This window comes from Miscanthus floridulus, chromosome 10 (assembly GCF_019320115.1).
Source record: "Miscanthus floridulus cultivar M001 chromosome 10, ASM1932011v1, whole genome shotgun sequence".
NCBI classification, from domain to species: Eukaryota; Viridiplantae; Streptophyta; class Magnoliopsida; order Poales; family Poaceae; genus Miscanthus; species Miscanthus floridulus.
This window is the reverse complement of record NC_089589.1, coordinates 90,828,184-90,855,529: the sequence shown is the minus strand read 5'-3', so window position 1 is coordinate 90,855,529 and position 27,346 is coordinate 90,828,184. Positions and strand designations below refer to the sequence as shown.

At 46.5% G+C, this 27,346-nt stretch overlaps 2 protein-coding genes across 11 annotated transcripts; both read left to right on the top strand.

The window, feature by feature from the left end:
- The first annotated feature begins 750 nt into the window (after positions 1–750).
- On the top strand, positions 751–11,433 carry LOC136486863 (uncharacterized). Of its 10 annotated transcripts, none has more exons than XM_066483916.1 (7): positions 751–961; positions 1,154–1,222; positions 1,354–9,797; positions 9,865–10,077; positions 10,139–10,205; positions 10,265–10,570; positions 10,644–11,433. In XM_066483916.1, exons 3-6 carry the CDS (start codon positions 8,397–8,399, stop codon positions 10,381–10,383), a joined length of 1,800 nt encoding a protein of 599 aa, XP_066340013.1. In that variant the 5' UTR covers positions 751–961; positions 1,154–1,222; positions 1,354–8,396; the 3' UTR covers positions 10,384–10,570; positions 10,644–11,433. The 10 variants fall into 10 exon arrangements, with proteins under 10 accessions (XP_066340013.1, XP_066340010.1, XP_066340011.1 ...); XM_066483913.1 differs by having other exon boundaries at positions 1,154–1,252; XM_066483914.1 differs by having other exon boundaries at positions 1,143–1,222.
- Positions 11,434–24,937: 13,504 nt separating this feature from the next.
- On the top strand, positions 24,938–25,450 carry LOC136489019 (uncharacterized). The gene has a single exon (XM_066485770.1). The coding sequence runs from the start codon at positions 24,938–24,940 to the stop codon at positions 25,448–25,450; it is 513 nt and encodes a 170-aa protein (XP_066341867.1).
- The last annotated feature ends 1,896 nt before the right edge of the window (positions 25,451–27,346 follow it).

Sequence of the window (27,346 nt, the reverse complement as noted above, 5' to 3'; positions counted from 1 at the left end):
AACGCTGCGGTGTGGCCCGTGCCTGCCGACATGCGTCGCTATCACCCCAAGGCATGGCCCATCCGTCGGACACGTCCAGACTACCTCCGTGCATCCGTAGCAACACTGAGTGCACTGCTCACTGTCACCGACAACCGCCTATTGACATGGTACGGAGATGCATGCACCATGGTCGTATATACGGACACTTCGGTGTGTGACTGGCGAGAGGGGACATGCATGCAGGATCGATGAGCTAGGATGAAGATTGGGCGAAGTGCAGGCCAGGGCCGTACGAACTTGATAGTTGATACTCCAATGGCAAGGGCCGTACGAACTTGACAGCGTGAGCCGCAGCAGATTGAGAGGTTGTCCGGGGCTCGCGCCATGTCTCTGTCCCTGGTACTGCTAGCTCCCTGAGCAGTCGTCGTCGTGCCTACCCTGAGCACTCCACAACGTCCTGCCACTACCAGCGCTCACGCCACGCTCGGCGCCATACATCCTGGCGCCAAGCTCGGCGCTAGAGTCGATGGCGCCGAGATACCTGCCAAATCAGCATCACGTCAGCATCGAGCCCAAGAGCTCGGCGCCAGGGACGCAGGTGCCGAGACGTGTTAGCTCGGCGCCAGCATCGATAGCGTCGAGCTAAGGGTCCAGATTCTGAAATCTTTTCTCTAGACGCGTATTTGTAAAAAAACTTTAAAAAAAAGGGCTACAAAATAAAAAATTCGGTCTTTTAAGCGACCGGTCGCGCTAAGGCTACAGCGCGCGACACCAGTCCGCGACGGGCCGGCCCAGCAAACCCCCGCTCCCCCTCCGCGCCGGATTGCTGCTCCCGTTGGCCGCTCCCTTCCGCGCCGGACTGCTGCTCCCGACGGCCGCTCTCCTCCGCGCCGTGCACGTGCTGCTGCTCTGCGCCGGGCTGCTGCTCTGCTCCCGCCAGCCGCTGTCCTTTCCGCTCCTCTCTCCCCTGCTCCCACAGGTAAGCTCGTCGTTCTGCCATCCCCTGCTCCTCTCTCCTCCTCCTCCCTCTTCGTCTAGCTCCATCCATCCCCATCCCCGTCCTCATCCCCAGGTTTGGTTGCTGCTCGGTTCGGCCGGCGGGCCACCATCCGTTTCCACCTGATTGCTAATCAGGTCGTCTGCCTCTCCTCGCTAATCAGGCCACCTGCAGATCTAGGTGCGGCCCTCCCTGCTCCCGAGCGCTGCATGGGTCACCTGCTCCCGACCGTTGCAAGAACAAGTGACTTTTCCATCCAATTTGATTCATTCAGTCAGTGATGCTGATACAGAACAAAAGCTTTCACTTTGGAACAATTCGATCTATTTTTTATTGCAACAGAGGGACGTAACAGAGTTTCTGAACTTTTCCAGGCAAGTTCGTTCATGGAGGATTCAAATGGTTTCCATCTTTTTAGGGAATGGGTATCCCACCACACCGGCCTGGGAGTCCTGAAGAAACTCTCGTCGAAATTTAATTTTGTAATTTAATTTTTTTAATTTTAGTTTTGCAATTTCAGTTTGCATCTTTTTTTTTTGTAATTTCAGTTATCAATTTCTATTAGTATTTTCAGTTTTTTAATTTCATTTTTGCAATTTCAGTTTTTAATTTAAGCTTTCATTTCCATTTTGCAATTTCAGTTATTAGTTTCAGTTTGCAATTTCAGTTTTCAATTTCAGTTTGTGATTTCAGTTAGCAATTTCAGTTAGATTTTAATTACGTGCTTTCAGTTAGCAATTTTAGTTAGAAATGTCAGTTTTCAATTTCGCAGTTTTTTTTTGTGAGAAGAATACTGTAGATTCTAGTTCATAAGCCGGCTGATAAGTTCAAGCGAACATGCCCATTAATTTCAATTAGCAATTTTGTTTCAGTTACAAATTAGTAACCTGAAGTTGAGATAAAACAAATTGCACTTTAACTTTGTTGAAATGAAAATTAGTTGCTTGACTCCTTATTCATTTCAGATACTGTTTGAGTTAGGAAGTTTCAGTTTGCTTCTAAGACAGGTGTCCCTACTTTCAGTTCATAAAAATGCTGCAGTGAAACTATTCAGTACAGCAGTGAAAGACTCTGTTTCATGGACGCAGGAGTAGATAGCACCGGAGCTTGTTTGTATGCTTGCTGTATGCAACCGCTATTTTTTTTTTCAGATACTGCTAGTGCTACATATTGAAGGGCGGCCCTCGTACAAGCGGTAGAGTCGCGGTCTTACTGCCTGTGACCGGAAGGTCCTGGGTTCGAGTCGTGGTCTCCTCGCATTGCACAGGCGAAGGTAAGGCTTGCCACTGACACTCTTCCTTAGACCCCGCACAGAGCGAGACCTCTCTGCACTGGGTATGCCCTTTTTTATACTGCTAGTGCTAATGCTTGCTGAAAATGCATCATTTTGTCCGAAAAAATGGCTCAGTGCATGTTTTATCATTTGGTGCAGCAGGATTGTAGTGCTCTATTTCCTTGTTTGCAAAATGCAGTTTGGTTCTTTAGGCTGTAACAACACTTTGCTCTGTTTCATGCACAGTGTATGCTCCAAAGTATAAAATTTGATAATTGGTGTCGGAAACCAATACTAGGGTACCCAAAGAGGAGGAGCTAATGACCATCAATATTGATTTATCCGAGCAGTCAAGAGCGCGACTACAGCTCCAACTGACCCCAGGCGCGAAGGCTCCGACTCGCTCGACCTCTGGTCACCCGCCCCCAGAGAGCCTCGCCTGTGGCCTCGGGGTCGGGCTCCGCCTCGCCCGACCCCAAGGCCGCAGGCTCCGTGGGCTCCGCCTCGTCCGACCCCAAGGCCCCGGGCTCCGCCTCGCCCGACCCTTGGGTTCGTGCTCCGCCATGCCCGACCTCTGGGGGCGGGTTCCGCCTCGCCTGACCCTGAGGCCACGGGCTCCGCCTCGCCCGACCCCGAGGCCCCGGGCTCCGTCTCACCCGACGGGGACCCATACCACCGCCAACCACTCCAGGTCCAAACGTATGGGCCTGGGTCAAAACTCTGACACCAAGAGAGAGACTGGCACGTCCCAATATAACCGGGGCCATACCTGAGGATTCACATCAAGAATAGTGTCGGGCATACCGGTGCTGTTCTGCCTAACCCTTGTACGAACGCTGATAGGCGCATCAGCTCACCATGACGTCCGCTGCGACGGAATGGAATGCCATGACCAGTGACGACGCCTGCGCATGGCTCCAGTAATGGATAGGGCCGCGATGTAGAGCTGTCCCTGTTGACATCTACAAGGTCGGCGGGACCCGCGTGAAGGATAAGAAGGACCCGAGATCCTGAAGGACTTCTTCTCTCTCGTTCTTCTCTTTTCCTCCGCTGTATCCCGAGCTTTCCCTTAGCCTATAAAAGGGAAAGCAGGGCGTCCCATGAAGGGGGGCCGATCCGATTAAAACCGATCAATCGAGATCGACACAAGAAGCACGACACGAGCACTCGGCTGAGCAGCAATCGAGCTCTCAGCACCCGTTCACTCTTTTCACCAGAGACTTGGGATCCTTTCCCCCTCTCTCCTATTTGTACCCCCTACTACAAACTTTCAATGCTAGTAACATGAGCAGCAACGATGAACTGGACGTAGGGACTTTCTGTCCGAACCAGTATAAACCTCATGTCCTCTAAGCACACCATCTGAGCCAAACGCACAATATTAGAAATTTACTCGTCGGCGGTAACTCGAAACACCTACAGTTGGCGCGCCAGGTAGGGGCCTTTTTGCACATCTCGACATCCACACTAGGCCTCAGATGGCTATTCACGGCGTCAGCTATGTCCCGGGTGCGCACGTGCGCTTCAGAAACCTGGACTTCATCGTCACAACGAAAGGAGGGTTGGTGCAGGCTCCCGCCACCATCCAACCTCTCCACTTCATCGGATTCGACGCGATCACCAAGGCGCTTGAGGAGCTGCAGCTGCACGCACCGGAGGCCCGCACCCCCAGGAGCGACCAACTCCTCGGCTTCGATTACGGGAGACTAGAGCGCTAACTCGGCGCCTTCCTGGGACCCCAACTGTTCTAGGAGGACTTGCGCCACCTCACCTTCTCGTTCGCCAACGTCCTGACGCAACTTGCTGGAGGAGAGCCGCTCTCCCCGGAATCCCTCATCTGGAGTGGCCCGACAGCGCTCCCGTCCGGTCTCCACAACACCGTAGAGACCGTTGGCCACCCTATGGCGCAACGCACGCCTCCACCCTATGGCGCAACGCATGCCTCCATCCAACTCCTTCCGTTCATGGGGATGACTGAATATGTCATGAAATCTTTCCATGACCTCCTCGCGGGAGAATCAGGGTCGCCCTCCGACTCTGACTCTAGCGGGGGGAGCCATCACCCTTCTTGTGAATGTTTCATGGTAGGTACCCCCGAGGGACACATCGAAAGCATCCACAAGGGAGAGGCTACCCCAACGAACGACCTCGACGATGAGGTCGAGAGGGATGTGGGGCCCCCACCTTACCTGTGGGTGGAGCAGCTGAAGGCCCTACACCAAGGGCTCGAGGAAGCACAACTCTAGCTCGAGCAGGAACGCGTAGAGCTCGAGCTCCACGGAGATGGTGGGCGTGCATGCGACGTGGCCCGCGACGTGAACCAGAGGATCATCGAGGACGATAAAGCCCTCCCACACTTCACCTGGGCGAGCCAGAACATCACTGCTATGGCGGCCTTGCTCAGGGGGCTTCCGAGGCCCGCAACCCTCGAGGATCATAGAGGCCCATCACGAGATTCGCATGCTACTCGAGCGTATGGCGGTGCAACAGGCTTAGACCTTGCTATCCCGATGATGCGAGCTCGACGCCAGCCAGAGCGTGCCCTCAGAGCGATGCCACATGGACGTGTCAGTCCACCAGGCGCAGTGAGGCGCCAGGTTGCGCACCGTGGTCCTAGTGCACGAGCGTCTCGGCCACAACCATGACGCGCGCGACACCCTTGATGACTGTAGGCGTGCCCATGGTGACGCGAGGGAGGGGGCCAGCTGTGGCTACCACCCTCGTTGTGGTGGATGCTACGACAGCTGTGAGGACCGAAGCTCGAGCCTCGACTTGCTGAGACCTCTAGCCTTTGGCTAGTAAGGAAAATGGACCCTAGGCTTATTTACTTTGGATTTTGGTGTTTGATGACCAACACAACTAAATTGGACTAATGAATTTGCAAGTGATTGTTTTGTAGTTCAATAGGGTGCAAGACGTGACTTGGACGAAGGCGACATGATGATCCGATGATCAACACTATAAGAAAGACCCTAGAAGTATAAGAGAAGACCCAAGATATCAAGCAAAGTCCAAGCACGAAGATAGGAACCAAGCTGGACGCAAAATCACAAAGAAATGAGCTCGCAGAGGTGACCGGATGCTGGAGGATAGTGACCGGACGCTCCGATCAAGAGGCTTGGCAACAGCAGGCGTCAACAGCAGTGACTAGACGCTAGACCGGACGCTGGTGTCAAATCGACCGGACACAGGACTGCAGCATCCGATCGAGTAAAGAAGGTTCTAGAGCGGCGAAATTGAGACCGGACGTGTCCGGTGGCATGTACTGGACACTGGCAGCGTCCGATCAGTTGATCGCGGCTCTAACGGTCGGGACGACTGGACGCGTCTGGTCAGGTTGACAGCAGCGTCTGGTCAGTAGCAGAAAAGCAGGATTTCGTCCCCAACGGCTACTTTCTCAGTGGTGCTTATAAATACAACCCCCAACCGGCCAAATGAGTGGGTGGAGCTGAGGAAACATATCAAGAGTGCTAGTACACCATTTTAGTGATCTCCACTTGCATAGTGCTTAGTGATTCATTAGGTGATTAGTGTAGGTGCTTAGGTTGATTAGACCACCGCTTATGCGCTTGCTCTAGGTTTAGGCCTAGTGGTTAGTGAGGTTTGCATACCTCTTACTACCCGGTGCTTGCGCGCACCATTGTTGTACATTGGAGGGGCTTGTAGTCTTGTGAGATCACACCGACCATGGTTGTGGTGTGGCTGCCACCGTGTACCAGAGGGAACAAGGCCCGTGGTGTTTCGGCCAGAAGCTTGATAGTGAAGACGGCGGGGAGCATCCAGGAGAGGCTTGCCAGAAGGCACGTCGGAGACCCACTTGCGTGTGGGGAAGGACCGAGGCTATCCACGGAGTTACCCGAGTGGGAGCTTGGCCCTTGCGAGGGATTCCTTGCGAGGGGCTCCAACGAGGACTAGGGGGAAGTTTGCGTGCTTCTCAATACCTCGATAAAAATACCAGAGTCATCGATGGGAGTTTGCATATCTCTACCATGCTCTTTAACTTCTGCATTTACATTGATTGTATTACTCCTTTTGCAGTAGAGATAGCAATACACTAGCAAAACCGTAGTTGTATATTTAGATAGTTTATCTTTTGCATAGGTTTTGCTAGGGTTAGAAAAAGGGGCCATAGTTTAGGAGTTAGAATTTTAAGTTGCCTAATTCACCCCCCTCTTAGGCGTCATGGTCCCCTACAAGTGGTATCAAAGCCGGTTGGCTTAATTTGGACCTTTGGCTTAACCGCCGTTGAGCCGACGCTATTTAGAGTGGTTGGGATGGATACCTCTAGGCCTCCGCACTTTGACGGCACTAACTTCCTCTACTATAAAGCTAGAATGGCTTGCCACCTTGAGGCAGTTGATTTGGGTGTTTAGAGAGTCACTCGTGATGGGATAAAACCCATTAATAATCCCGATAAACCCACAAAGAGTGAAGAAAAGGAAATGCATTTCAATGCTAGAGCCAAGAATTGCTTGTTTGAATCATTTAGTATGGATGTGTTTAACCAAGTGTTCACTTTAAATACGGCACATGAAATTTGGTTAAAACTTCAAGAGCTCCATGACGGTGTTGATGCAAAAGTGGATCTGCAAACACAAAGGGCTAATACCCGAATCGATATCCAAAGCGTGCCAGTCGATTTGACCTGCTAATCGACAAGGATGAAGAAACGAACACTTTGGTCCTGACAACAGCGATACGCCCGGAAGTCACGGCCAAGAGGTGCTCACGCGGAACTCGAGAATCGCCGAAGATCGCACTGAAGCGATGCAGCTCGCCGAATCAATGAGAACTCGTAAAAAGAAAAGTATGCAAATTGACGAAGTCGCCGAAAAGTATATGCAAATAGGAGTAAAAGTTGGTTTTGATATTGATTGATATATCTTCTTACATTGCCCCTTACTCCATATTTATACCCTGATCTAAAGAGACACAACCAAACACAACTAGGACACCAATCCCATATCTATGGAAACACGTGACTCTTACATGAATCATACTCTAACTAATATAAAAAAAGGAAATCAACTTCTATCTATTTCCCTGTCCGCCTCAATTACGATGGAAATCTCACCGTCCTCCTTCCCATCGGCATACTCCCTATTTCATCGGCAGTAGTCTTCAAGCCTTCCTTCATCGGCATATTCCCTGTTTCATCGGCAGTAGTCTTCAAATCTCCTCTCATCGGCATCGACAATAACACCTCTAACTTCATCGGCAACGCCCGAATCCAAACCAACCTTTCCATCGACCACCACCAGCTATCGGCAACTATCTTTACAAGCTGGCTTCCGTCGGCTATCAAAGTACACAGTAACCTTCCCCTTACCGATTAGCCCACTCCGATTATTTTGACACGTGCAAAAAACGGTGTCAACACATGCCCCCCAATTTCGGAGTATAAAACCATTAATGCTCCGAAATTTACTCCAGATAACGCTTGCCTTCGCCCGATTACCGTAACTCACTCTCCAAGCCAAAACTTGATCTGTTATCAAATCCAATCAAATCTAAACTTGATTCACACACTTCAGTAAATATCGCACAATCGCCAACCACTTCTGCCTTGATTATGGTTAAAATACCAAAACAACAATCCATCGGCAAGATTATAACGCTGTCATTTTCAGAATTAAAATATCCTGTATCGATATCCTTTCCAAGTCATGATTTACTTGCCATCAACTCATCTATACAATCCCCTGATCATCGTGCGAACAGTTACCATATCCTTCTGAACCGTCTCGACCTATATGCGCGCGACATAGAGATAAGTCCAAAATACCCTTACTCCGGGCGGCTTATAAATAGATTTCTCCGGAACCCTCATTTTCTACCTTCAGCCTTCAATCCTCGACATTTTCTCGCTCCGGCGGCGACTCCGACGAACAACCGCGCGACCTCAACCAAGAAGAACCCTTCTTCGGCGCTAACTTCAAGTTTCCTCAAGACCATGGCCATCAACTTCGACGTTCCCGCGGTTCGCTTCACTTCTATTACCCTTTACTTTGATTTTTTCCGCAAATTCATTCAGTTGGTGATTTTCCCTCTTTTTTTTTTATTCTCTGGATTCTATAACCTTAGGAACTGCGCAACAAATTAATTATCCCAACCGATCAGCCGCACGTCCAATGCCTCGGACCAATGGGCAACCCAGATCCAACCGATCTGATCAATGCAGAGGTTAACAGAATCCCCTTTAGAGCCCAAAATTTCTCTCTGAACTTGTGGAAAGACACATTCCGATCTTGGCCCAAAACCACCAAAGGGTGGAAAGACTGGTACTTGAGAGTTAATAACTCGATGCAAGTATACTGGGCAGAACGAAGATTAGACCAATGTATCAGGCTCTCTATTGCCGATATGCAGAAAAATGAATCAATGATAATTGCAGCTGCTTATTTCTGGTCAGATACAACCAATACTTTTATGTTTGGACATGGTCCAGCTACTCCTACCCTTGCCGATGTCCACATGCTTACTGGCTTGGACATCTCAACTGCCGACGAAGGCTCCATCTATGGTAGAAAGCCTGAATATAGAGTGAATACCCGTAACATCGGCGGTTGGACAGGATATATTCAAGAATACCAGAAAACCGGGACACCTAGCCAGAGGGAACATGCCACATTCCTGAATATGTGGTTAGAAAAATTTATCTTCTGTGGTCGATCAGTAGGACCAACCAACGCCTTCCTCCCTGCAGCTGAACTTCTAGCTAATGGCGCAAGGTTTCCTCTTGGCCGATACCTTCTGAGCTCCACTTATCATCTTCTTCACCAAGTGTCTCAGAAGCTTCTGCTTGGCGAACCCATCGGCAACCTGGGAGGCCCGTGGTGGTTCATCAACATGTGGCTGAATGCCCATATGCACAAACGCTTGCAATGGGACTTTTTTGCTCAACAATTCCCACGAGAAATTCCTGAAGATTATGTGCTCGGGGATGATGAATCGGCAACACGCTCACCCCTCAATTTTGGTGAAGCCATAATCGTCCTCCCTGGAACAGAAGCCAACGAAGACCAAATCGGCAGATTCTTTCAAAGCTTCTATAATGGTCTTTCTCGTGATCATAGGGCCTGGGTACCTTATATCGACGAAGAAAACAGATTCCCCCTTCTTTTCAACTTTGCCGATGACACTCTGAATCAAGATAATGAGCTTATGATGGCTATTATCACTCCCAGGGCAATTCCAGTAAACACATTCGGCAGCGGGAAAAACACCAACATTACATATGAATTTTACAACCCATCGGCAGTATCCCGCCAATTGGCTTTTGGGCAACTGCCAATCAAACTCTGCTTTGCCGATGTGATCAAACCCAGGGAAACAATCACCTGCGGAACAGACTGGAACAAGGTAGTACAACTTTCTCCTGATGCCGATACCACAGATGTCGATATATCCACCTGGACACCAATATCTTTTATCACCGAGTCATACAAGCAATGGTGGCGAGAGTGGAAAGAGCAACTGTTCGCGACTTCTGTTCACACATATCGGCACATGATCGATTCTGAATATGCCATCCCTGACGACGCGGTAAGTTTCCTTTGAACTCCCTTCTGCTTTTCCTTTCATTTATCAGTAACTAATTCCCTTGTAACAGGTTAATAACCCAGCACCATCGGTGAGCAAAAGTGGGAAACCCTTCAACCTCCGGCCTGTTTCCCCAACATCGCCGATCGGCTACAACGCTCCCACCTTAGCCGCTTTGACCCGCCAGAAGATTCTTACTAAGACCATCACTTCTAAGTCCAAATTGGCTACATCCAGGGCTACCCCATCGGCCGCTGCTACAACCTTGGTCAAAGCCTTTAAGGTAACAACCTTGTTTATTTTCACTTATGCCGATCACAAACTATATTAACCTTAATCATCAGGGGGTAAGAGCTGCTACAGGGATCGTCATCGGCAATTCCGCCGATATCAAGCACCACTCCTTCAGAGGTAGCTTCTTGACTTTACATTTTATCTGTTAAATATCATATCTTACACTTGTTTTGCAGCAACAATTGGGTACATCGGCAAACGTACCAGATGCCCAAGCTTCACAATCAAGTGTCGATGCCCCCCAGCCAATCGTTGCCGATGTCCAAGCAAAGCGCAAAGCTTCAACAGATACTGAAGCACAGCCAAAACGACAAAGGTCTATGCCGATCCCTACATCTGCCCCAATGTCATCGGTCATCATACCTCAAGAGCCCACCACCGATGAAGTCACAGAGGATATCCCATCGGCAAGCTCAGCCGATCCACACGACATACTCCAGGTTGCTTCCTCCAGTCAAGCACAGGAAATTGCCTTGAAACAGGTAAACCGATTAACCTATCTGATTTTACAATACTCATACCTACCCCTGATTGATCTCCTTGTCTTTCTTTCAGGAACAAGATTCTCCGAACAGCCTATTTTCCTTTGCCATTGACATTTCTGACGACGATGGAGAGGAAACAAGTTCTTCCCTTGCACTGGGAACAATATCGGCAGAGACTAAATCCAAGTTGGAAACCCTCCTGAACTTGCTACAGCAAAGTACCGCCCAACTGGTAGATGACTCGGACCCCGCAAAGGCAATTTTCAAAACAATTCGTGGCCAGGTCCCTGCCGATATTGAAGAAGTACTCTTCTCAGCAGCTCACTTAGAAAGCCGTCAACTGCAATATCAACGGGCTGCTCAGCGCATTGCCGATAGAGCAGCTCAAGCTCAACTTAAAGGAGAGATGCTACAACTGAAACAAATCGCTGATGAGAAGCACAAGGGCATCGTCAACTTGCAGACTTCAGGTGCTGCACTTAAGCAAAACATCTTGGATCTATCGGCAAGGAAGGCAGCTCTATTGGCTGAATTGAAAGAAATCGATGCAGCCTTAACTCATGCTCAACAAGAAGAAAGCCAGCTACCCAATGCCGTCAAAGCCCTTCAGCAAGAAAGAGATATCCAAGCTCGCAAAGCTTTAGTCATGAAGAAGAAACTCAAGCCTGTGGAGGGTGCTGCCGATGACGATATCAAGGAAATGGAAGAAGCCGACCAGATTCGCCTGCGTGCGATATTAGCTATCCAATCCTTGCTGAATGTGTAATCTTATTTATTGTATCGGCACTTTATAAGACATTGATACTCTTGCATAATTCCAGCCGATAGTACTGTTATCGGCACTTATACTCTTATGCATCTGTCCAGATACTAGGGTAATATTTCTTTAAATATTTTCCATTTAACGCTCTGGGAAACACAACCCCTTCGAGGGTTTCTAAAATATATGCATTGCCAGGAATAGACTGATTTATCCGATATGGACCTTCCCAATTAGGAGACCACTTTCCAAACTTTGAACTTTTAGTCCCAATCGGTAAAATCAATTTCCAGACCAGATCTCCATCGGCAAACTCTTTTACTTTCACCTTCTTGTCATACCATCTAGCTACTCTTTTCTTATTTTCTTCAATACTAACTAAAGCCCTTAACCGATGACCCGCCACATCTTCCAACTCATCTTTCATAAGAGTATTATACTCATCGGTTGTCAGCTGATTTTGAGAACGTATTCGTCTAGAGCCAACCTTAATTTCCCAAGGCAACACTGCATCGTGTCCATATACTAACTGATAAGGCGTTACTTTGGTTGCACCATGGCATGACATCCGATATGACCACAAGGCTTCATTTAATACTGTATGCCACCTCCTAGGATTTTCTTCAATTTTGCGCTTAATGAGTTTGATGATCCCTTTGTTAGAAGCCTCAGCTTGACCATTAGCTTGAGCATAATATGGAGAAGAATTTAAAATTTTAATTCCCATACCCACAGCAAACTCATCAAATTCTCCTGATGTAAACATAGTGCCCTGATCGGTAGTGATAGTCTGAGGAATACCAAATCGGTAAACAATATGCTCTTTCACAAAATCAATCATATTGACCGATGTCACCTTTTTTAAAGGAATTGCCTCAACCCACTTTGTAAAATAATCGGTAGCAACCAGGATAAATTTATGTCCCTTACTCGATGGCGGATAAATCTGACCAATGAGATCAATAGCCCATCCCCGGAACGGCCATGGTTTGATTATAGGATTCATAGCCGACGCAGGCGCTCTTTGAATATTACCAAACCTTTGACACCCCTGGCACCCCTTAAAATATTTAAAACAATCTTCAAGAATAGTCGGCCAATAGTACCCATTCCTTCTGATCATCCATTTCATCTTGAAAGCCGATTGATGTGCCCCACATACTCCTTCATGAATTTCACCCATCAAGCTTTTCGATTCATCATTGTTAACACATCTGAGTAAAACTCCATCTATAGTTCGATAATATAATTCATCATCGAGGAGCACATATTTGGTAGCTTGGAACCTTATACGTCTCTCAACCTTTCTACCTGGATCCTTTAAATAATCGACAATCTCTTTCCTCCAGTCATCGGTATCAACTGCCGATGTTAGCACTTCCTGAATAAGGCTGATACCCTGAAGCATGCTGAGCTAGTCGATTAGCTTCCTCATTATGCAATCGAGAGATATGTTCAAGACGAAAATCTCTAAATCCTTTCAATAATTGCAAACACCTTTCATAATACGAAATCAAGGCTTCACTTCGGCATTCATAACTTCCAGCCAATTGATTTATAACTAGCATAGAATCACCAAAGATTTCAACAACATCGGCACGTATCTCCTTCAGCAATTCTAACCCTTTTATCAAGGCTTGATATTCAGCTTGATTGTTTGTTGCTGTAGCAACAATCGGCAATGAAAACTCATACTTCTTCCCTTGAGGTGAAATTAACACAATGCCGATACCTGCTCCTTCACCACATGTGGACCCATCGAAGAAAAGTGTCCAGGGGGCAACCCCCAGAGAATCCACCGTGTTACAATGCTGAGTGACAAAATCAGCCATCACTTGCCCTTTAACTGCCTTAGTTGATTTGTAGCGTAGTTCAAATTCTGATAATGCTAAAATCCACTTGCCGATTCTACCACTTAATATCGGCATCGACAACATATACTTGACCACATCGTCTTTGCATATGACCGTACATTCGGCAGATAACAAATAATGCCTTAATTTGATACAAGAAAAGTATAAGCACAGACACAATTTCTCGATAGCCGAATACCTTGTCTCAGCATCCACTAATCTTCTGCTCAAATAATAAATAACACGTTCTTTCCCTTCAAATTCTTGAATAAGAGCTGAACCGATAACTGCATCATCAGCTGACAAATATAACCTGAAAGGCTTCCCATGTTGAGGTGGAACTAGCACTGGAGGATTTGATAAATATTTCTTAATCTCATCAAGGGCTAACTGCTGTTCAACTCCCCATACAAATTCCTGATCAGCTTTCAATCTAAGTAATGGGCTGAAAGCCTTGATCTTACCCGACAGATTAGATATGAATCTTCTAATGAAATTAATCTTACCGATCAAAGATTGTAATTCAGTCTTATTGACAGGAGCAATCACCTTGTTAATTGCATCAATGGACTTCCTACTGATTTCAATGCCCCGCTGATGCACCATAAAACCCAAGAATTGTCCTGCCGATACACCGAATGCACATTTATTAGGATTCATCTTCAATCCATGCTTCCTTGTGCACTCTAGTATTTTTCGTAGATCGGCTAAATGTGCTGTGATATCTCCAGACTTAATTACTACATCATCAATGTAGATCTCCACTAATGTGCCGATGTACTCATGAAAAATAAAGTTCATAGCCCTTTGATAAGTAGCACCGGCATTTTTCAAACCAAACGTCATGACTATCCACTCGAACAACCCCACATGTCCTGGACATCTGAAAGCAGTCTTGGGAATATCCTCCTCAGCCATGAATATTTGATTGTATCCTGCATTACCATCCATGAAGCTAATAATTTGATGTCCAGCCGCAGCATCAATCAACAAATCAGCAATCGGCATTGGATAACCATCCATTGGTGTGGCTTTGTTGAGATTCCTGAAATCAATACAAACACGAAGTTTTCCATTTTTCTTATAAACAGGAACCACATTAGAGATCCACTCTGCGTATCAACATTGCCGAATAAACTTTGCTTCAATTAATTTAGTTATTTCGGCCTTAATGTCAGGAAGTACATTAGGGTTGCATCGGCGCGCTGGCTGCTGATGTGGCCGAAATCCAGATTTGATAGGTAACCGATGTTCAACTATCGATCGGTCTAATCCAGGCATCTCAGTATAATCCCAAGCAAAACAATCTTTATATTCTTTTAATAAATCTGTTACTCGCTGCTTACAGTTGGAATCTAACTTAGCACTAATAAAAGTAGGTCTTGACCTATTACCATCACCAATATCTACTTCTACTAAATCATCTGCCGATGTGAACCCTTGACCTAATTTCCCATCATCGGCAAACCTATCCATTAAAACTCCTCTTCAGAACCGACTGCTTGGATCGGTGGAATTTCATAATCAGCAACTCTAAGGAACTCTTTTTCCCAAGCTTCTCCTGATATGCATTTAGTTTGCTCATAAGTATCTGATTCTGCCGATGCGATGATATAAGAAGAATCACCAGGGACGATCTCAATCTTATCCCCAATCCACTGTACGAGGCATTGATGCATTGTAGAAGGAACACAACAATTAGCATGAATCCAATCCCTCCCTAGAAGCAGATTATATGCACCCTTGCCGTTGATAACAAAGAACGTCGTTGGCAAGGTTTTGCTGCCGATGGTCAATTCCACGCACACTGCCCCTTTAGCCGGTGACACATTGCCTTCAAAATCTTTCAACATCATATCGGTTTTGGTCAAGTCTTGATCCCCCTTACCAAGTTTCCGATACATCACATAAGGCATAATATTAATCGCAGCCCCTCCATCAATAAGTACCTTAGACACAGGCTGCCCATCAACTCTGCCCTTCACAAATAAAGCCTTAAGATGCTGTCTCTCGTCATCGGTAGGTTTCTCAAAAACGGCCATCATTGGATCTAGTGTTAACTGAGCTACTTGATCAGAGAGAACAACTTCTTCCTCATTATCAGATAGTGCCAAAAACTCCATCGGCAACATGAATACCATATTAACATCTGCCGATGGACCCTTATTTTTGTGTTTTACCTGCCACTGCTGATGACCAGACTTTTCATTGGAGGAATTTTCCTCCTGGTATAGATCCTCCTGACGCTCACGTTGCATCCTCCTCCTCTGCGTCTTTGTCAGACCCTCTGGGCACCATCGAGGAAACTTGGTTTTCCAAACCGGCTGATAACAAGTCCTAGTTAGTTCTACGCGACGTATATTAGGGTCCCTGTAGAATATCTTCTCATCGGGAACTCTTGCGTTTGCCATCTCCTCAAGCTCCTCTTGATTCCTTGGAAAATATCCAGCGCGTTTACCAAGCCTCTCATGTACACTAAGTCTGCCCCCCAGCCGATCATGCACTGATGCTCTGCCTCTGATCGGCTCATTGATAGACAAACCCTGATTACCACGTTGAAACATCCTTTCTGAACGATTGACTCCGTAATAACCATTACACTCAGGGCAATTTTCAACAGTTGGCAATTTAATACCTTCTTCCCAGCAATGGATGAAGAACGGACATCTCCAATGATCTTTATGTCGATTCCACTCTTCCTGACGTCTCATTTCTTGCTGTTGCCGATATCGGTCATTACGTTGACGCCAACCCTCCTGCTGCCTTCGATGAGTAATTACAATGCCAGGTCGAGGAGGTTTTTTGGAACTACTGCTTTCCCCTAGCAAACCCTTACTCTTTGCATCATCGGTAGTTATCCGATGTTGGGGGTCTACTGACGCGTTTTTCTCAGCAGTTTCTGATGTCAATACCTTGGTCTTTCCTTTGGCATCCAACATATTTGCTGGAAAAGGGTGTTGATCAATTTTCATCGGCTTCTGGGTCTTGGAAGTACCAAACTTAATTCTCCCAGATTCAATAGCTGATTGTAACTGTTGCCTGAATACCTTGCACTCATTTGTACTGTGTGAAGTTGCATTGTGCCATTTGCAGTACAAAATCTTCTTCAACTCTTCTGCCGATGGAATCATGTGATTAGGTGACAGCTTAATTTGGCCCTCTTGAAGCAGAAGATCAAATATTTTATCGGCCTTGGTGATATCAAAGGTAAACTTTTCTAGCTCTTTTTGACCAAAGGGACATGATATCGGCTTTTTATTCTTAACCCACTCAGCTAAGCCGATAACTGGTTCTTCATCAGAGTCAGAATCTCCTACCTCTTCAACAAATGATACCTTTTTACTCCAGTTCTTTTTAGGTTCAAAAACCCTAGTGTCCTGATCAGAGATCCTTTGCACAAGATGACTGAGGCTTTCAAACTCCTGAGAAGCATATCTGTCCTTAAGATGTGGCAATAACCCCTGGAAAGCCAAATCGGCAAGCTGCCGATCATCCAGCACCAGGCTGTAGCACTTATTTTTTACATCTCGTAACCTTTGTACAAAGCTCTCTACCGATTCATCATTACGTTGTCTCAATTTTACTAAATCGGTAAGCTTCTTTTCATGGATTCCAGCAAAGAAATACTTGTGGAATTGTTTTTCTAGATCAACCCAGGTAATAATAGAATTTGGTGGCAATGAAATGAACCACGTAAATGCTGATCCAGACAAAGATGATGAAAATAATCGAACTCTTAACTCATCTCTGTTAGCTGCCTCTCCACATTGAATAATGAAGCGATTGACATGTTCCATTGTTGATGTATCATCTTGCCCAGAGAATTTAGTGAAATCCGGTACCTTGTACCGATTTGGGAGAGGAATTAAATCGTATGCAGGAGGGTACGGAGTCCGATAAGAATACGTATTGACCTTGGGCTTTATCCCAAACTGATCCTTCATAATTTCTGCTATCTTATCGGCCCAAAAAACATCAGCCTCCTGCTGACGAACTGGTTGAACTTCTACCGGAGGTGCCTGCTGACATCCCTCCACATATCTTTGTGGCCCACGATCTCCAGCAATCGGCATATTTGCCGCTACTTGTGATCCATTAGCCTGTTGGAAAGGATTCATCGGCTGGACTGCCGATGCTTGATTCTGGAAACCAGCTTGCATATGACCTTGTTGAATCCCTGCAACCTGCTGATTTCGCTGAACTGTATGTTGAACAGGTAACTGTCCTGACCAATCATTATTAGAACTCATCGGTACAAAACTTACCGATGGCTGGTAATTTGCTGATATTGTTGGATAATTATAACCGGTTTGAGGTATGAACTGAACCCCAGTTTGACTAATAGCAGGGGCTTTCTGCTGCATCGGCAGTACGCTCGCCGATGGATTTGAATTGAATGTTTGAATCATAGGCATCTGGAAACCTCCTGGAGTTGGTTGTACAGAAGTAGTTGCGGCATATTGAGGCACTTGAGCCATCGGCGAAACGGCCGATGATATAGGCGCTCTTCCTGCTGCATCAAATACTTGAGGTAATCTAGGATTGAAAGCAGATGACTCTGGAGGCATGCCATATCCCCACCAATTAGTAGGAATCTGGTTATTCTGAGACACAGGGCCTGACATAGCCGATGCCGATAGATCTGTATTAAGCTGAACTCGCCCTCCTGGTAACACCTGATCTGGTTGTATCGGTGTAGATTGTATATTAGGTGAGCCTGCCAATACTGGAGGGGAAGTAACTTCTGTACCCACAACGGCCGAAGGAGCCGATGGAGTTTTGACAGATGCCGGCTCTGGTTGATGATAGGCAGGCCCAACGTAATGTGGTGCCGCTTGTCCTTCTTTGAGAGTTCGAACCACAGCGTTATGAACAGTGTTGGATAGCACATTGGAATGATTAATCAAAGCATGATTTACTGCAGAATTAACCATCTCTTGAAGTTTACCAGGATTGGAATCAAAGGTAACCTGCCGAGGTAACGGCAAATCTTGCTTCTGGATGACTTGTCCACTCTTGTTCAAGCTAAACGATCTCAGACAAAGCTGCTTGTACTCTTCTACAGCCTTTTCCATAGCTTGCCTCTGTTCTTCCTTGAGATCTTCTTCTGATACTGCGATGATGTTCCCCGAATCGATCTCGGAATTGAACATATTGATTGATTTGTCCCACTGGGCGTGCCAAAAGATGTGTTGATGCAAAAGTGGATCTGCAAACACAAAGGGCTAATACCCGAATCGATATCCAAAGCGTGCCAGTCGATTTGACCTGCTAATCGACAAGGATGAAGAAACGAACACTTTGGTCCTGACAACAGCGATACGCCCGGAAGTCACGGCCAAGAGGTGCTCACGCGGAACTCGAGAATCGCCGAAGATCGCACTGAAGCGATGCAGCTCGCCGAATCAATGAGAACTCGTAAAAAGAAAAGTATGCAAATTGACGAAGTCGCCGAAAAGTATATGCAAATAGGAGTAAAAGTTGGTTTTGATATTGATTGATATATCTTCTTACATTGCCCCTTACTCCATATTTATACCCTGATCTAAAGAGACACAACCAAACACAACTAGGACACCAATCCCATATCTATGGAAACACGTGACTCTTACATGAATCATACTCTAACTAATATAAAAAAGGAAATCAACTTCTATCTATTTCCCTGTCTGCCTCAATTACGATGGAAATCTCACCGTCCTCCTTCCCATCGGCATACTCCCTATTTCATCGGCAGTAGTCTTCAAGCCTTCCTTCATCGGCATATTCCCTGTTTCATCGGCAGTAGTCTTCAAATCTCCTCTCATCGGTATCGACAATAACACCTCTAACTTCATCGGCAACGCCCGAATCCAAACCAACCTTTCCATCGACCACCACCAGCTATCGGCAACTATCTTTACAAGCTGGCTTCCATCGGCTATCAAAGTACACAGTAACCTTCCCCTTACCGATTAGCCCACTCCGATTATTTTGACACGTGCAAAAAACGGTGTCAACAGATGGCACATCTAATGTCTGTGAGCAAAAACATTGTCTAGCTAAACAAAATTATGATTCCTTTAAAATGAATGATGATGAGCTTCTTCGTGATATGTATTCTCGTTTGAATCTAATTATCAATGAGCTCCACTCAATAGGATTAAGAAAGCTAGATGATGCGGACATCGTGAGGAAGATCATCTCCGTGCTACCACAAAAGAAATATGCAAGCATCATCACCATCCTTCACAACATGGAGAACTTGAGCACCATGACCCCGGGCATAGTCATTGGCAAGATAGTGGCATTTGAAATGTCACGTAAGATAGGTCAAGACGAAGCCTCTTCATCGAGCAAAGGCAAAGCTCTCGCATGTAGCGAGAAAAAGAAGATGAAGGGCAAGCAAGTTGAGACAAGCTCAAGCTCAAGTTCCTCAAGTGAAGATGATGAAGAAGATAAGGACGACGATGATGATGATGAATATTCAAGTGAAGATGATCAATCTTTCTCCTCCACCTCCGACCTTGATGAAGAATAAATCAAACTAATCAACAAGGTGGAGAAGATGATCCAAAGGCTAAATGTCAAGGGTGTGCCCATCCAAAACCAAGATCTTATTTTCACCAATCAAAGAAATGGGCAAAGAAAGAGAGGATGCTATGAATGCGGCGAGTTGGGGCACTTTGTGGAAGTTTGTCCAAACAAGCCTACACCCAAGACAAAGAAGAAGGCATGCAAGAACCAAGCTCTCACATCAATAAGGTCATGGGATGATTCTTCAAGTGAAGAAGAACACCATCACAAGAGGCGAGGGCGCAAGCACTCATCATCAAGCTCTTCTCGTATGTGCCTTATGGCACGAGGTAACGAAAGCTCATCCTCTAGTGAGAGTGATAGTGATGATGAAATGCCTTCTTATGATGAAATTGTGCAACAAAATCTTAATTATGCTAAAGTTTGCACTAGTCAACAAAAGAAGCTCGAAAAATTAAAAGAAAAACTAGATAGTTCACAAGAAGCATACAAAACCTTGCTTGAACAATATGAGGACTTTATTAATCTCAATGTTGAACTATCTACTAAAATTGAGCAACTTGAGGCTAGTGCAACAACAAATGCATGCACAATCAATGATAAGCAACTTGTAAAGAAAAATGAAAAATTAAAAGAAAAGTTAGCTAGCTCACAAGATGCTTATAAAAGTTTGCTTGCTAAAATGGAAACCATGTGCAAACATTGTGATGAGCTAACTAATAAAGTTGCTAATCTTGAAGCCATTAGTACAACCCCCACCAAGGCATCTAAAAAGAAAAGTTCTATCTTTAACATGTCAAAAAAGGATGCCTCTACTTCTTGTAATGATTTATGTTTAGACTCATCTTTGTGCAACCAAGTTTGTGTTGAGAAAGTTGTTGTAGATACATGCATACAAGAGGTTGCAAAGGAGAATGAGCAACTCAAGCAAGAAGTAGCTTGCCTCACCAAGGATTTGACTCAAGTAAAAGGCAAGGCGAAGCATGCCCAACTTCATCAAGATAACACCATCAAGGGAGTGAAGAAGCTTGATGAAGGACAAATCATGGTTTGCTATGTGTGCCAGAAGGAAGGTCACAAGTCCTATGAGTGCAAGGTGAAGAATGGGGGAGGTGCAAAGAAGAAAGAGAAGAAGCAAACAAGCAAGCTCTCCAAAACCTACACCAACAAGGTGGACAAGAAGGCCTCCACACCATACTTGTTAAAGAAGAAGAAAAATAACAAGGTGGTGGCCATCGAGGTGAACAAGCAAGCCAACAATGGGGTCAAATGCTTTTGGGTGCCAAAGGAAATCATTTCCAAGATGAAGAGCACCAAGAAGGTTTGGATCCCAAAAGGGAAGTGAGAAGTCCGATGGACTTTGGGGAATTTGGAGACTTGGCAAAGTATGGGTGCATTTCATGGGGTGCATCATGATGTACAAAATCATTGCCAAGTGGGTTAGTGAATACTATGGACCCAAATTCCCCTTCCCATGTTAGGTAACTAGATTCAATTTGCTTCAAGTGATACTAGATTTAATCTCCTACAAGTGGCATCTTTAAGCATCTAGTTACTCTTCATGCCTCGGTTTACATTTGCATGCTTATATCCTTTGTCATGCATACACTAGGTATATCTTATGGTAGGCTTGCTCGGTTTCATTCTTAACCCTTGGAGCAAACCTACATGGTTTAAAATTGTTTAGGAGCATGGCACATAGGTTATCTTTCGATTGTTCATCTAATATGTGCCAAAGTCCAAATTGTAGATAATCTCTCCCGAATATTGCCTTCGAAAATGACTCATATTCATGTGATATCATCTTTCAAGTGGTATTTTTTATTCTAAAATTAATGTGCATATTTCCTACAAGTATTCCATACTTGTGTGCACAAATTTAGGGGGAGGCTACTCTACAAGTTGGATGCTTTGAGACTAACACCTTTTCAAGCTTATCATGTGTGTAGTAGTCTTATTGCAAGGAAAATGGAGTCCTCGAAGTTAAGCATCGTACTTCAAATATCCACCACCTATTGCAAGTGGTAGAAATCAAATTGGTTTCCACATGTGGTATTTCTAAACTGATATCATCATGTGATTTCATTTTGATATTTATATGCTTTCTCCATGCATTATATAGATTAAATTCCCTTGAGCAATAATTTGCCAATTATGCATATGCTTTTCCTTCTACCATATGTATGCATATTTTTAGGGGGAGCTTAATCTATATAATGTGAGAGTCAAATTTTGTGACCTATTCCACTTTACACACAAAGGTTCACAAAGTTTGACCCTCCCTTGTGCTACTAATGTCTTCCTTTTCGGTGTTTGATTCCAAAGGGGGAGAATTTAGAGGACCAAAAGCAAGCATTAATTTGTAGGACCAAAAGCTAGATCATAATAATTTATAAGTGGTAATGATCTACAAGTGGTAATGGTCCGAGAAAGGGAGGATAGTGGATTATGGATTAGCCTATGTAATGGGGAGAATTATGTGGCTTAAATCCATAATGCCACATGGGGACATTTGCAAGGGCAAGATAAGTTTTTATGTGGTATCTTTTAGCCTTACAAGTAGTATCTTTAAGCATCATATAATCTTGCCCCTTGCATTACATCCTAGCAAGTAGGTAGTTTTTAAATTTTAAATTCTCATTATTTGCTTGTTTTGGTCATGTTGTCATCAATCACCAAAAAGGGGGAGATTGTAAGGAAAATGGACCCTAGGCTCATTTACTTTGGATTTTGGTGTTTGATGACCAACACAACCAAATTGGACTAATGAATTTGCAAGTGATTGTTTTGTAGTTCAATTGGGTGCAAGACGTGACTTGGACGAAGGTGACATGATGATCCAATGATCAACACTATAAGCAAGAGCCTAGAAGCACAAGAGAAGACCAAAAATATCAAGCAAAGTCCAAGCACGAAGATAGGAACCAAGCTAGACTCAAGATCATGATGAAACGAGCTCACAGAGGTGACCGGACGCTGGAGGAAAGTGACCGGATGCTCTGATCAAGAGGCTTGGCAACAGCAGGCGTCAACAGCAGCGATCGGACGCTGGATCGGACGCTGGCAGCACATCGACCGAACATAGGACTACAGCGTCCGATCGAGTACAAAAAGGTTCCAGAGCGGTGAAATTGCGACTGGACACGTCCGGTGGCATGTGACCAGACGCTGGCAGTGTCCGATCAGTTGATCACGGCTCTAACGGTCGAGACGACTGGACGCGTCCTGTCAGGACAACAGCAGCATCTGGTTAGTAGCAGAAAAGCGGGATTTCGTCCCCAACAGCTACTTTCTCAGTGGGGCTTATAAATACAACCCCCAACCGGCCAAATGAGTGGGGTGGAGCTGAGGAAACATATCAAGGGTGCTAGTACACCATTTTAGTGATCTCCACTTACATAGTGCTTAGTGATTCATTAGGTGATTAGCGTAGGTGCTTTGCAAAGTGCTTAGGTTGATTAGACCACCGCTTATGTGCTTGCTCTAGGTTTAGGCCTAGTGTTTAGTGAAGTTTGCATACCTCTTACTACCCGGTGCTTGTGCACACCATTGTTGTACATTGGAGGGGCTTGTAGTCTTGCGAGATCACACCGACCGTAGTTGTGGTGTGGCCGCCACCGTGTACCGGAGGGAACAATACCCGCAACGTTTTGGCCGGAAGCTTGATAGTGAAGACGGCGGGTGGCATCCGGGAGAGGCTTACCGAAAGGCACGTCGGAGACCCACTTGCGCGTGGGGAAGGCCCGGGGCTATCCATGGAGTTACCTGACTCGGAGCTTGGCCCTTACAAGGGATTCCTTGCGAGGGGCTCCAACGAGGACTAGGGGGAAGCTTGTGCACTTCTCGATACCTCGGTAAAAAACTAGAGTCATCGATGGAAGTTTACATATCTCTACCTTGCTCTTTAACTTCCGCATTTATATTGATTGTATTACTCCTTTTACGGTAGAGATAGCAATACACTAGCAAAACCATAGTTGCACATTTAGATAGTTTATCTTTTGCATAGGTTTTGCTAGGGTTAGAAAAAGAGGCCATAGTTTAGGAGTTAGAATTTTAAGTTGCCTAATTCACCCCCCCTCTTAGGCATCATGGTCCCCTACATGGCCAATACATTCTCAACGCCACCTTTCCACCGTGGTACCGACCGCCGACCAACAACTTGAAATACTCCAAGGAAATGAACCCTAGACTGTGGCTCGAGGATTATTGGCTTGCCTGCCAAGCCGGTGGAGCAGATAATTTTGATTTCATTATCCACAACCTTCCATTGTTCCTAGCCGATTCGGCACGAACGTGGTTGGAACACCTTCCGCCCAACAGAATCCAAAGTTGGGCGGACCTAAAAGAGATCTTCGTGGGAAACTTCTAGGACACATACACGCATCCTAGGAACCCATGGGATCTAAAAAACTGCCGACAGAAGGCTGAGGAAACTCTTCGTGGGTACATCCAGCACTTCTCCTGGTGGTGCAACGAGCTACCTATCATTGCCGACGCCGACGTCATAGGAGCCTTCCTGTCTGGGACCACCTATGAGTCCCTGGTTCATAAGCTATGACATAAGGGCCTGTGAACCACCAAGGAGCTCCTCGACATCACCACCAGCCATGCCTTAGGCGAGGAGGTGGTCGGAGCGATCTTCGACCACCTCAAGGGCAAGGCAAAGCGGGACGAGGACATCGGCGAAGGTGCCTCCATCCATCCTAGCAAGAAGAAGAACAAGCAGCAACACGAGGGCTCGCTTGTGGCCATCGCCGACCGCAAGGGGGGTCAGAAGCCCGTCAAGGCCACCCCAGACCACTTCAAGAAGCTGCTCAAAGGACCATGTCCGAACCATGCTTTCCCCATCAAGCATCTATACAAGGACTGCGGTCTCATAAAGCAGTTTTTGTTCGAAGGCTCCAACAAGGGGGAGCATAGGAAGGACCCCAAGCCATCCATGGACGACGCTGAGGGAAAGGACGGTGGCTTTCTGACGTTGGATGGCCACCTTATGATATTCGGAGGGTTGGCGGCCTACGACTCCAAGCGCTGCCAGAAGCTTGCACGCCGCGAGGTCTATACGGCCAAGACGGCCGCGCCTACCTTCCTCCGATAGTCAGAGTCCACCTTAACCTTTGATCGAACTGACCACCCGGTAAGCGTCCCACAACCAGGGAGATATCCGCTCACCAAGGTACTGATAGATGGAGGCAGCGGCTCAACATCATGTATGCCGAAACGCTTGATGCCATGGGCATCGACCGATCACACATCCGACTGACCAGAGTGCCTTTCCATGGCATCGTGCCTGGAAAGCAAGCCTTGCCACTTGGGCAGATCGATCTACCCATCACCTTTGGGGATCTGACCAATTATAGGACGGAGACTCTTAGCTTCGAGGAGGTCAGGTTCCACAGAACCTTCCATGCCATCCTAGGACGTCCATGCTACGTGAAGTTCATGGCCGTCCCCAACTACACCTATCTAAACCTAAAGATGTTGGGACCGTGCGAGGTCATCACCATCAGCATCTCCTTCCTGTGTTCCTATGACTGCAAGGTCGAGTGCTGCGAACAGGTCACAGCAATCGTCGCCTCCAAGGAGCTTGCGGCCATCAGGAAGGAGGTTGCCGAAGAAGCACCCGACCCCAAATGGTCGGCCAAGTCTTTTGAGCCTATAGAGGGCGCTAAGAAGGTCCTCATAGACCCTAGCGGCTCCAAGTGCAAAGTGGTGCTCATTGGCACCACGCTTTCCTCTAAATAGGAAAGCACGCTCATCGACTTCCTCCGCACCAACAGAGATATCTTTGCATGGAAACCCTCGGACATGCCAGGCATTCTAAGAGAAGTCGCCTAGCATGCCTTGAAGATCAAGCTAGGCTCCACACCGATGAAGCAGCGCCTGTGTCGCTTCGACGAGGAGAAGCATAGGGCCATCGACGAGGAGATTGTGAAGCTTTTGGCGCCGGGTTCATCAAGGAATTATACCACCCTGAGTGGTTAGCCAATCCCGTTCTAGTACAAAAAAAGAGTGGGAAATAGAGAATGTGTGTCGACTACATGGGTCTCAACAAAGCGTGTCCAAAGGATCCATTTCCTTTGCCATGCATAGACCAAGTAGTCCACTCAACCTCAAGGTGTGAAACCCTTTGCTTCCTTGATGCATACTCCGGGTACCATCAAATCACGATGAAAGAGTCCAACCAGTTCATGACATCTTTCATCACCCCATTCGGATTGTTCTACTATGTCACAATGCTGTTCGGTCTGAAAAATGCAAGGGCTACATACCAGCATTGTATGCTCAAATGTTTTAGGGACCTCATCGGGTGAACCATTGAGGCCTACATGGATGACATCGTGGTCAAGTCCAAATGGGTTGACCAGGTTGTAGCTGACCTAGAGCAGACCTTCGCAAAACTTTGAGCAAACAGCATTAAGCTCAACCCTAAGAAATGCATTTTCAGGGTCCCAAGGGGTATGTTGCTGGGTTTTATCGTCTTCGAGCGTGGCATCAAAGTCAACCTAGAGAAGATCTCGGCCATCATGAGGTTGGGCGAGATTTAGAACATAAAGGGGGTACAACGAGTTACAGGGTGCCTCACCATGCTCAGCCACTTTATCTCATGCCTCGACGAACGAGGTCACCCCCTCTATTGGCTCCTAAAGAAGGCCGACCATTTTGAATGGATGCCTGAGGCCTAGGAGACACTTGACATGGTCAAGCAGCTTCTGATGAAGGCCCCAATCCTGGTCCCTCCGATCGATGGGGAACCGCTTCTGGTCTACATTGCGGCCACCATGCAAGTGGTCAGTGTCGCCCTGGTGGTGGAGCGAGAAGAAGAGGGACACGCCCTCAAAGTGCAGCGTCCCATGTACTTCATTAGTGAGGTTTGGTCCGATCCTAAGACTTGCTAACTCCTATACGCTATCCTCATCGTCAAAGGAAGTTACGCCACTACTTCGAGTCGCATCCAGTGATGGTCGTGATGTCCTTCCCTCTCGGCGAGGTCATCCAAAACTAGGATGCCACAGGAAGATCATGAAGTGGGCACTTGAGCTGATGGGTCAAGGCATTTTGTTTGCCCCTCGGATGGCTATCAAGTCCCAAGTGCTGGCTGATTTTGTTGCAGAGTGGACCTAGGTCCAAATGCCGCCACTAGCCATCGACCAAGAGTACTGGACGATGTACTTCGATGGATCGCTGATGAAGAAAGGCGCTGGTGTGGGGTTGGTCTTTGTTTTGCCCTTAGTGTACGCATGAGGTACATGGTTCGCATCCATTTCCCCTCCTCCAATAATGTGGCCGAGTATGAGGCACTCATCCATGGCCTATGCATCACCGTCAAGCTAGGTATCCGACGGCTCGATGTCCAGGGTGACTCCCAGCTGGTCATCAACCAAGTCATGAAGGAATCAAGCTGTCGCAACGCTAAGATGGCTGCATATTGCCAAGAGGTCCGCCAGCTAGAGGACAAATTCGATGGTCTCGAGCTCAATCACATCTCGAGGTGTCTCAATAAGGCGGCTGACGCACTGGCAAAAATGGCGTCTAGACGAGAGCCAGTGCCGATGGGTGTCTTCACCAGCGATCAGTACAAGCCCTCGGTCCGCTATGAGGAGCTAGAACAGACCGTGATGGGCCACCTGCCCTGGGCTC

Coding starts and splice junctions, on each gene's coding strand:
- LOC136486863 (XM_066483917.1), top strand. CDS start 8,397: ATGGGCAACCCAGATCCAACCGATCTGATCAATGCAGAGGTTAACAGA. Junction 9,798..9,864: donor ATGCCATCCCTGACGACGCG/GTAAGTTTCCTT, acceptor CCCTTGTAACAG/GTTAATAACCCAGCACCATC. Junction 10,078..10,138: donor CCTTGGTCAAAGCCTTTAAG/GTAACAACCTTG, acceptor CTTAATCATCAG/GGGGTAAGAGCTGCTACAGG.
- LOC136489019 (XM_066485770.1), top strand. CDS start 24,938: ATGGGCATCGACCGATCACACATCCGACTGACCAGAGTGCCTTTCCAT.